The following is a 12,328-nucleotide window of genomic DNA, read 5'->3' as shown; positions in this document are numbered from 1 at the left end:
TATGGGTTTTCCTTATATTGTTTGTCTTACAATTAGTTTTTACAATAACATGAGGCCTGTTATTATCGAATCAATAATATGACTGCTTCTTTTTGATAGTATTTTTGGTCCGTCAAGTATTCAAGGAGAACTCTTATAATTTTAACCTTATAATTTCCCTCTAGTGTCTTACGAGATACCTCCTTCCCATTCACGGTATCTTTTACGCAGTAAATAGTAGCGTGTTTTTTAGCCTTCCGCATTTTGCTTTTATAATTTTTACTGTCATTCGTTAAATCTTTATAATAGAATAGAATATTTTTTTATTTTATTATTCCTCTTAAAAAAAAAAGTCCTTATAACAATTTATTTTTAGGACTTTTTTTTGTAGAGGGCAGATTTTATAGGCAAACAATACTTACATAATTGCGTCAGTATTAACAAGCATTATTGGATTCTGATTTCTAATTAATTTATTCTAATTTTAAATATTTTAAAAAGCATGTGTATGTGACATGAGTATGATTAATGATTTCTGGAAGAAATACATTTAGACTACACATACTAAACTTTTCTTTCTGATAATGTGATACATAAATATGTATATTAAGGAAATTCCGAAAATCGTGATCAACGTTCATTTCTTCTTTCCAAATACAGACAATTTGAATATTTATGACGAATTGTACGTAGATACGTGTGTTGGCAAAAAAAAAAGTGTGGCATCATAAAAATACCGAAGCATCACACCACAAATACGGAAAACAATTGCCCAATCATCCCATTCGTTAATATTTTCATCACGTTTATCAGAGACCAAACACTAGATATATAATTAAAGTCTATTGTTAGACTTGCATACGAATTTTGGTAGATGCGGTACATTCGAAAGTATTTCTGCATTTTAAATAGATAGTAGAACATCCTGTTAAGAATCTATTTGATGATATTTTAAAAACCACAAAAAAAAAATAGTGAATCAATACCTTAAAAAAAATCAGAAGTGTGTTCCAATTTTTACAATTTGTTATTTTAATTACAACAACCTGATAATCTACATAATTTAAACAAACCTTTTTGTTAAAAACCGCATCCCTCGACCCTTCATCGTAAATAAATAAAAGAGGTATAAGGTCCCTTTATCTACCATGGCTACCCAAAGCGTTAGTTACCTTGCGTTGTGGACTACTGTCTCAATTAATTATGATGATAATGTTTATATTCATTTGTTATTATCACATCTTGTTCGTATACTCCGATCAAAACCTGTTTCTCTTTGGACGTAAACAAGTTAGGTGTGACATAATATGACAATTGTTGTGCCTATACATTATTATCGATACTGAAGATCTATATATCATTTGGTGCAATTTGCTTCGATGTTGCTTCGTCAAGGGGGGAACATTATAGTAGCCACGTGGTTTATTGTCGTTTTTAACTGTTTTGTTTACAGCATGTGTCGCACTGCGCTACCGAATACACTACGGAGTATACGCGCACCAAAAACCATGTGCCTCTGACACCAAAACAAAAACAGACCGCTCAGACCGTGATTCTTAAAGAGCTCATTACAAGGAAATACCACTGAAGTGAGATTGTTAACGCATGATATCACTCGTGTGCATTGTATTTAATTCACAGTTCATCGTATTTATTTATCGGACTGAACGCGCGGCACGTGGTTCACTCGCGGCTGCCGTTGGAATACTAAGTTAGTTAGTGGTGTAAGCTAAGGAGTGGGAATGAGAGGGCAGAAACAGTGGAGGTTGGGACCGCGTGGCGTCGTGCGGCGGGCCACTACGGACGATTGCCGATTTGGAGTACTCTGTACAGTCAGACGTATGGAGATTAGAGATTCGGGCAGGTCATGCGATTCGGCGATAGAATGGTTTTGCGATGCGTTACGGGTATCGTCAGCCCGTCCTAGAACGTCCTATATTAATATATATGATATATTAATATAGGATTATATATGATATATTAATATAGGATTATATATGATATATTAATATAGGATACGTCCTGTATTAATATAGGATATTAATATAGGAACCAGTGACCGTGGTGAGTGTAGTATTTGCTTACAACTTCGGGAATGAGCCGTGATTTTATTTATGTACAAAGCTGTGTATAACTCGTAAGGTATGGATGAATACATAACATAATGTATTTACATACATACATACATAAACTCACGCCTCTTTCCCGGAGGGGTAGGCAGAGACTACCTCTTTCCACTTGCCACGATCCCTGCATACTTCCTTTGCTTCATCCACATTCATAACTCTCTTCATGCAAGCTCGGCGGTTTCGGGCACTTTTGACCTGACCCTTCACCAGGACGTCCTTAATTTGATCAAGATATGTTCGTCTAGGTCTTCCCACCCCGACCTTTCCCTCCACACTCTCCTTGTATATCTGCTTAGTCAACCTGTTTTCATTCATCCTCTCCACATGACCGAACCATCTCAACATACCCTTTTCTATTCCTGTAACTACATCTTCTTTCACATCACAACATTCCCTTATCACGCTGTTCCTTATCCGGTCACTCAATTTCACACCCAACATACTCCTTAACGCTCTCATTTCCACTGCATTTATTCTGCTTAATAATGTATTTTCTTAATTATTTTAGACATATGGGGTCGTGATGTAAATTTTTTTTATGTTCCTTTGCGTTTGTATAGTCTCCTGCAATGAACTTTAACCTCTTTTTGGTTTGTATGACCAGGTGGTCACGTTTCTCTGTAGATGACTGTACTCTATAATATATAGCAACGTCGACCCAAGTCGACAGAATTGTAACAATTACATGAGTAGGTTAGTCCTCCGCTATGATGCGGAGTTAGTGTCGCTGAGACACATTGTCTTGGGTTCGAAGCCCGTCCAGGGCATAACAGATATTTTTTTAAATTTTCGTGGGCCTAATTTATCTATTAATCGTTGAGCAATTACCACATAATGTTATAACAAGTCTCGAATTTACTTTGAGATTAGCTCATATGTCCCTAATATATTTATGTAGACGACTGTACCTTTCTATGTACAGCAAAGTCCACAGGATTGAAACAATTACAGAAGTAGATAATCTGTCAGCCGCGAGATTACGGTGGCATTAATTTGTGACCTCGATGCAAAAAGGGGTGTTATAATTGAGGTCAATGGTTTCAGAAGACTAATTTGACGATGACTTTCCACATATATACTTAATAGAACGCTGTGAGATGATAGATTGTTATTAATCCAGTTAGTGACGTGTGGTTCCCGGCATTAGAATAGGAACACTCATTTTCTCTTTCCCATATATGTCGTAATAGACGACTAAGGGAATAGGCACATATGTATATTTAGTGTCGCTATTGTCATGATCATGTGCCGTGTGGCTCCCGGCACCAACCTGACACTATTTGAATCTCAATTCTATCATTAAGCCAAATAGCCCAACGTGGACATTCAGTCTTTTCAAGACTGTTGGCTCTGTCTACCCCGCAAGGGATTAAGAAGAAACAAAATTTTACCTACGTATATCATCTTCATTGTAGTTTTAACTATCGACCACGAATTAATTAATTGAAGGAATAAAACTTTTTGGGTCGCTTGGCGCCTTACATTATATATTAGCAATGACACATTCGAGAGTAATAACATGCGAGATAATATAACAGGCGCTGAATCACTTAGTTTCACACTTTGATCGTTAATTTACCCGTTGATAATAAATATGATAATTCGATGATTTAATTACAAGGAAGAAGGATTGCTGCAAATATTATCTTACGTGAACGCAATTATAGTTCATCCAAAAAAAACAACAAATATAAAAAAATAATAATAAAAATAAATATTCATACCTGCGCCATACTGCTGTTGAGTTCTCTGCAAAGAAAAGAAAAAATAAATAAATAAATCAAACAACATGAATAAACAATAAACAATTTAAAGTTGCGAAATAAATAACCAAATTTGATCAAATTTGACGTAAACCTTTGGGAAATGTCCTTATAAATAACAAAATTAAATGATACAATGACGACAAGTACCAGCTGTTTTCGGATACAAGGAAGACTTACAAAGGAATCGAAAAGATTGGTGGTACCTATCCCTTAGTCGACAAAGGCAAAGTGATCGAGTAGTTAAGTCTGGCGGTAAGTCGCCTATTTTCTTTGGTAACTATAAAAATACAATTGCACAAAAACCCATCACTGTCGCACAATAGACAAAACAAGAGGCGTTTACTGTGAAAAAAAAAATGTCAAAGATCGGTTACTGGCATCGCTTACCATAATTTTCCATACATAGGTACTTCGAATAGGTATTATACTTTAAATACGCAGGCAAGTACCAGGATGTATACTGACTTTAGGCACTTCACCTAGTTTAAACTACAGTTCATTGAAATAACAATAGCGTGTAAACACTAATCGGAATACTGGTTTCACCCTCACTATTCTGATTCTATGCTACTATGGAGACCCGGACATTACATACCTACATACCTACATACATACATATATATATAGTCTATATCCCTTGTTGGGTAGACAGAGTCAAACAGTCTTGAAAAGACTGATAGACCACGCACAGCTATTTAGCTTAATGATAGAATTCACATTCAAATAGTGACAGGTTGCTAGCCCATCGCCTAAAAAAAGAATCCCAAGTTTGTAAGCATATACCTTAGTCGCCTTTTACGACATCCATGGGAAAGAGATGGAGTGGTCCTATTCTTTTTTGTACTGGTGCCGGGAACCACACGGCACATTATGATACGGCAAATTGACGCGAATACAATCAAGTTAATATGAGATAATATATCTCATTCACTCTTTTTACATCTGGCCTTTCATTCTTTAAAGACTGTTGGCTCTGCCTACCTCGTAAAGGGTAAAAGCGTAATAACAAGATAATCATCAATCAATAGCCGAATATACAGCCGAAGAGATGAAGATCGACGAGAGTTATGAACATGGATGAAGCGAAAGAATTATGCAGAGATCGTGGCAAGTGGAAAGATGTAGTCTCTGCCTACCCCTCCGGGAAAAAAGCATGATTTTTTTTTGTATGTTTGTATGTACATACAAGCAGCCGAACATTGCCTTCAGAGTATCTTCAACACTATTAGGTGTATTTAAATTTTTAGTGTTCAGATACGTGATAATATTATGTTACGTAAGTACGTACACAAATCATCATTTATCAATAAATTCAAAATATTTCAAGACAGAACTACACTAACTTTTAACGAAACGTGTATTTTCTTTTTTTTAATTGGTTTTAATTAGAAGATAAGTCGTCAGACGCCTCTCGTATAATCCGGGAATCATCCGGGATTAGGGACGTGCCCGATCCCGTTTCCACCGACTTGGAATTACGTAATCTGTGATAAGTTTTTATCCTGCATTTACACAAGACAATTACTGTATAATAATGGATATATTGGTCACATTTCCCCGAAATGAGAACTCGACGGAGAGACTGGTTATTCAGGGCCAGGTGGAAGACCGATCACCAACTCTCTGGACTGACCTGATCAAAAAAGCTACTGAGTCTACCATGGTCCAGTGTACTCGAAACTTCTGTAACCGGCAGAAATGGAAGCACATCACTGAGAGAACAATCCTCGGGAAAGAATATGACCCGCCGAACACCTCTTCGTGTACCTAGTCTGCGCAACCACGACCACTCTGACAAGAGTGTTCGTCTAAGAAGAAGAATGAATAATATAATTTTGATCAAACCGGCAACGTTCAGGCAAAACGTCAGATCAAGAGGTGCAAGTGTTAAGTTGTAGTCTCTGCCTACCTATCCGGGAAAGATGCGATCATATATAGTGTTGTTGAACTATCGATAGTTTCACTACAGATAGTTGACTTCGGAATTCATCTATCGATGGGCCTATCAATAGTATCGATAACAATATCGATGCTATCAAAAAATTAATTCGATATTGAGCTTCAATAATATCGATTGTATAGATAATATTGTCGCGTGTCAATAATATTTACGGTAACTGGGCTATCGATACTTTTTGCCTTTACTCAAATACCGATTTATTTATTTAAATTTATTTATTGCATTTCATTTTGTACATTTCAGTTCTAACTACTACAATAGTCACTGGCTTAAAATGGGTTGGTGAACAACATGAACCCCGTAGGGTATTGCAAAATTAAGATAGTCTATAGACACACTTTCAATAGTACACTATCGAGCGAGAACACGACCAATCATATTGTGTCTCTTATTTTGATAACTAAATTACATAATATTGTCACTTCTAAACCTAGCAACAAGCATGTATGAAAGAAAAACGCAACATTGCAAAGTTAGCCTCTATGCCGCATAGAGGTCATTGTTACCTGAGTGACTGACTGGAAACCTGACTACAGCATTCTCGTAACTTCAGGTGGATGCCGCGGTGACACCGTCATCATTTTGTGTCAGACGGGTCATTGGCTTTATGACTCGCATTGAAAATGCAGGTTCTAAATGAGATTGCTATAATTTTGAAGGTATACAATTTGGATGCGCCTTTTAGGCAACCACTAACTTCAAGAAACACAAAAGGTGGTTCTAAGACTGTTACTATGTTCTAATTTTCAAACTCCGAAACTCAATGCAATCTTTCAGCCATACAAATAATTGCCTTCAAGTCTATGACTATTTAAGCTCTGCCTGCCTGTAAAAGTACTCGTAATTACGTGCGGTGAACGGTCAGAGATCCATTTGTATGTCTCACCTCGGCGGGACAGACAGATCTAACAGACTGCAAAATGGGAATTAAGTTTCAAATAAGTAATGACATACCATGAGTAACGGTAGCCTATTAGAACATCGTCTAATAGAAGAATCTCAAGTAAATAAAGATATCTTCCCGTGATCAATTAGAAAACTATAATTTTTAATCGGCGAAATACCTCTGTACATTCCTTATTTTATGATTGTCACTATAAGCAAGTTGACGGCGCTATTTCGACGCACGTCAGTATACCTCGTAACGTACATATATGTTTCTGTCTGTCTGTGTCACTGAATCTCCCAACGCGATAGACGGGTTCGGATTGCATTCCCTCAGGAAGTAGGTCAGATGGAGATGATATGCTACACGTAGGTAGTGAACTTAGATGTCAGATCAGACCGTGTCATAAATATCTTATGTGAAGGAAAAGGTGACTGACATACTTGTATCTTATGACGCAAAGCCAATATTAATAGAGTAAAATAAATGCTTATCATGTATTCTTCATTATAAGTGAATTATATTATTTCTAGCACTATTTGAAATTTTAACTTTCCATCTGAACGTGACCTTTCAGTATTTTCAAGACTTTTGTCTCTGTCTGCCTCCTAAATGATATACGTAAAATATGTATATTATTATGTATTATTTAAAGAGAAATAAACGTGTTAAATCGTTATGTACCATTTGCCTTAAAATTATTACAATTGGTAATTCATTCTCCTTTTACATCATACACATGCGCAGATGACGAAAACACAGCACAGATTTATGCAATATTCATTGTTCTAATTCTATACTTAGATAAATCGTATTAAACAAGGATCCGTCTGCGTGACCCCGCCAAATAACGACAAATATTACGTGGGTGTAAAGCCTAACTTACATGAATTTAGCAACTAAATACTGTCTTGTTCATAATTGATCTAACATAAATTCTAAGTAATAAGTTATGCACATATTTTCTTCATATAATTCACTCGTTACTTCAGGACTTCAATTATTATTTGACTCAATATACATTATATTAAAACCGAAAATTTTTAATACAGCTATGTTACAAAGCGACAAAATAAAGTCCTCTTCGTTTTTAATATAAAACTAAATTTAATAAACAATTAAATTAAAATTAAATTAACAATTAAAGTGCTGGATTATCATTAAATCAAAAGTTAGTTCGTAAAAGATTAGTTCTAAATGTACTATGAAGTTAAGTTTCACGACTTAAAATAAAAAGTCTAAATCTCAAAACTTGGATGAAAGCTATTACTGTACAAATTTAAGACTTATTTAGTTTCTCAAGTTATGAAATCTTCCATGAAATGTCACCGTTTAATGAGACAATAAAAAATAAAATAACATTTCATAATTTAGCCGCTAACGCCTTCGACATAAGTTATACTGACGAGCTACTAAGTAAGTGTAAACTGGGCATAAACAGTTAAAAATTTTGTGTACGGAATATTAAATATCATGCTAATGAAAGCCGTCCTTGACTTATATGATTCTTAGTGAGATATGTAAAATGAGGTGAGGGGTCATCGATGATAGTATATTTTGGAGATCTCAGGAGCCTAACCCGAAAATATACAAAAGCATTTGAAGTGAAATCACTAGTACTGTTTCTGCCTAACTACATTGTCTAGAAAGAGACAGAACGAGGATTGAGAACGTATCAAAACTTCCTCATTCATATATATACATTTATAATCACGTCTTTATGCCTTACCAGGTAAACGGAGCTAACAGTCTCGCAAAGACAAGCAAGGCCACACACAACTTCTTAATGATAAATATAAATTCGCTTTGAAAATTAACATACATATAACCACGTCTATATCCCTTGCGGGGTAGCCAGAGCCAACAGTCTCGAAAATACTGATAGACCACGTTCAATCGTTTAATGGTAGAATTGAAATTCAAATAGTGACAGGGTGATATCATCGCCTACATCAAGATTGCCAAGTTTATAAATCTTTCCCTAAGTCGCCTTTTACGACATCCTTAGATAAGATATGGAGTGATCCTATTTTTTTTCTATTGGTGCCGGAAACCACACGGCACAATTTGAAAATTTCATAGATAAAATTGCAAAAGTGAAAATTGGACTTAATTCCTATGAGTGAGTTTGTACTGTATAACAGTTTAAACTCACTATTGCGTAGTGTAATATACATACATACATACATATATTATCACGTCTATATTCCTTAGACAGAGCCAACAGTCTTGAAAAGGCTTACAGGCCACGTCCAGCTTTTTGGCTTGATGATAGAATTGAGATTCTAACAGTGACAGGTTGCTAGCCTATCGCCTAAAAGAAGAATCAATATGTATTATTTATTTCGGAATGTCAATAATACACAATGTAGAAGAACATCTATACTAATATTATAAAGCTGAAGGGTTTGTTTGTTAGAACGCGCTAATCTCAGGAACTACTGGTTCGAATTGAAAAATCTTTTTGCGTTGAATAGACCATTAATCGAGAAAGGCTTCAGGCAAAGCAACATTGGAAAATGTGAAAAAAAAACGGGTAAAATTATTCATCCTTGAGGGCTTCAATGATGCCCAAAATAACTATTCCACGCGGACGAAGTCGCGGGCACAACTAGTAGGAAATATATGAATCTATTACCGGTATGGTTTTGTAATTACTGTTCTCATCAAAATCCCAACCAAACATATAGTCCTTCTCCTTTGCAATAAACAAACTTTTACTGTTCTTCATTCCAAAATTGTGTTTTTCCTTCGTTCTTTCCGGTGTACTGGAATAATTACCCATATTCTATATTATTATTGCACACATTTTTATTGAAAATAAAAAAATAAACTATATAACCTTTTGTGATTACCTCTTTGAAGTGGGTAGTTGTATAAAACAGGTATATTCTATACCGTCTGACATTTGTTGTTATTGTGTCAATTGCGTTTCGTTTGCGAGTTATTTAGTTTAATTTTATTATTTTCGATAAATTATCGCCTCTGAATCACTAGTTCCTGTTTCGATTCTCGCCCAAAACAATATAAACTTGCGTCTCGGCTGTTTATATACGTTATATGATTGTATTTTTTAAAAAATGAAGTATCATTAATTTATTATTTAACATAAGTCTCGATCTGAGGTCTGATATCATACATACTGTCGCATAATGTCGCTTACGGGGTAGACAAAGCCAACAGTCTTGAAAAAACTGAAATGTCACGCTCAGCTGTTATTCATAATGATGGAATTGAGATTGAAATAATGTCAGATTACAAGACCATCGCCGTCAAGAAGTCCCTCAGTCACCTTTTACGACATCCATGGGAAAAATATGGAATGGTCCTTTTCTAAAGGGCTGCCATACTGCACTTGGACTTGTCTGGTGGCATCTCGTCTCATTTCTGTAATCAAGGTCCTCCAGGGGTCATTCCAGGATTTTGGTCACAGGTGAAGACCGGGCTCTTTACCAGAGAGGAATTGGAGCACTGTGTTTAGAATAGAATAGAATAGATTTATTTTTAAAATTGGATACAAGGTATCACTTATTGACGTCACATCACTTAAATCTAATTATAACTACTACCGCTTCCAAAGCGCATGTGTGGAAGAACCGGCGGAACAAACTACACTGCAGCATTTTCATCGGACGTCAATATTTAAATATAGATCTCTTATATCTAAATCATGGACGAATGCACATTGTCTACATTAAAAAACATGAATGAATGTAGAACTAGTTAAATACAAGTACCTACCCTTTTTCGAAACCAACGAACTCGCATATTGAGAAATTATGAATGTTGATGAAGCGAAAGAAATATGCAGGAATCTTAGCAAGTGGAAAGACGTAGTCTCTGCCTACCCCTCCGAGGAAGAGGCTTGAGTTTATGTATGTACAAATTTTTAATTCCACACGAATATCGTTGGAAAACACCTTTGTGAACACGCCAAGGCAATATTGTCACGTATAGGTTATAAATTTGAATATCTATTACACATTGTGTAACCTGATTCTCAGACCAGAGGCGGTAAATGAAGCGGAAAGAGAATATAAACTATAGTTAGATCGCATAATAAAATTAGGTCATTCGTTTTCAAAGTAAGCAACTAAGGCAGTAGGAATAATATTATAAATATAAACTTTCCCATGGATGTCGTAAAAGGCGACTAAGGGATAGACTTCTAAACTAGAGATTCTTCTTGAGGCGATGGGCTACCAACCTGTCACTATAAGAATCTCAATTCAATCATTAAGCTTAACAGCTGAACGTGGCCTATCAGTCTTTCAAGACTGCTTACTCTGTCTACCTCGCACGGGACGTGACTATATGTATGTATGTAAACTGAAAATTAATTCTCACATTCGTCGTAAGCCTTCATGTCCTTGACATAGCAGACAAAACGCAGGAGAGTTCACTACGCTGATGCGGTCATGTCTTGCTAAGAACGGCAGTCTACTTGGGGAACAGATGTCTGCCCATGCCGCTACCGCCCAGGCCCAGGTAGAAGGGGCAGGCCGAAAAGATCATGGCTGGACGTCGCAAAATATGATATGCGAGCCAATGGACTGAAATCCAAGGACACCGAAAACCGGACCGAGTTGGGGGAGAAGTCGGATGGTGGACCCCGGGTAACGAAACACTTCTGTGGAGGGTGCAACCGGGAATACGCAGAGAAAGTGATGAATACAACTGATAGTCTTTATTTTTTATATAAGGGATATTTATATAAGGGAGAAGGACTACATGTTTAGTTGGGATTTTGATGAGAACACTACGAGTAATTACTAAACAATACCGGTAATCTATTCATATATTATTTCCTACTAGCTCATCATTGAAGCCCTCAAGGATAAATAATTTTCCCCGTTTTTTTTTCACATTTTCCATTATTTCTTTGCTCCTTATAGTTGCAGCGTGATGTTATATAGCCTAAAGCCTATCTCGATAAATGGTCTATTGAACGCAAAAATAATTTTTCAATTCGAACCACTAGTTCCTGAGATTAGCGCGTTCAAACAAACAAACTCTTCAGCTTTATAATATCAGTATAGATGTTCTTCTACATTGTCTATTATTGACATTCCAAAATAAAACCGGACCGATTGGAGGGAGAAGTCGGATGGCGGACCCCGGGTAACGAAACACTTCTTTGGAGGTTGCAACCGGGAATGCGCAGAGAAAGTGATGAATACAACTGATAGTCTTTATTTTTTATTAATAATATAAACTTGTTAAGATTTAACGAAATACAAATAGAGACCATACTTGTTGATAAGACTCATTACAGACTAAGTATATAACTTTGGCCTGCGGCTTGGGACGCACATAATGCCGGACATTTGTTTTTTTAATGGGATGTAAGATACCCTTTATAATGTACTACTTCCTAATGGCTCGTGACGCTGATATTTTCTTCTCAAAACATTGGTGAGACACATTTTATTACATTTAAAATTCTTACATTGAATCTCATACACAAAGTATCATTTTATTCTCAAACATTTTTTTTAACCTCATATTAAATTGGGTAGCTTTGAATATGGTTATAAATTTATTATAACCATATTCAAAGCTACTTATAATTAAATTTTTATACATATGCTAGTAATTTCAATGTACT

At 35.9% G+C, this 12,328-nt stretch overlaps 1 protein-coding gene across 2 annotated transcripts in view; it reads right to left on the bottom strand.

Moving 5' to 3' along the window:
• LOC106130566 (uncharacterized) overlaps positions 1-12,328 on the bottom strand; it is a 95,372-nt gene that overhangs the window by 53,307 nt on the left and 29,737 nt on the right. For both annotated transcript variants that reach the window (XM_060953711.1, XM_060953710.1), the window contains exon 8: positions 3,833-3,857. In XM_060953711.1, the coding sequence (XP_060809694.1) occupies positions 3,833-3,857 (25 nt within the window). The remainder of the gene's footprint in view (positions 1-3,832; positions 3,858-12,328) is intronic.

The sequence above is a fragment of the Amyelois transitella genome, chromosome Z, assembly GCF_032362555.1.
Source record: "Amyelois transitella isolate CPQ chromosome Z, ilAmyTran1.1, whole genome shotgun sequence".
Classification (NCBI taxonomy): Eukaryota; Metazoa; Arthropoda; class Insecta; order Lepidoptera; family Pyralidae; genus Amyelois; species Amyelois transitella.
The sequence above is the reverse complement of the archived record's forward strand: the minus strand, read 5'-3'. Positions and strand labels throughout refer to the sequence as shown.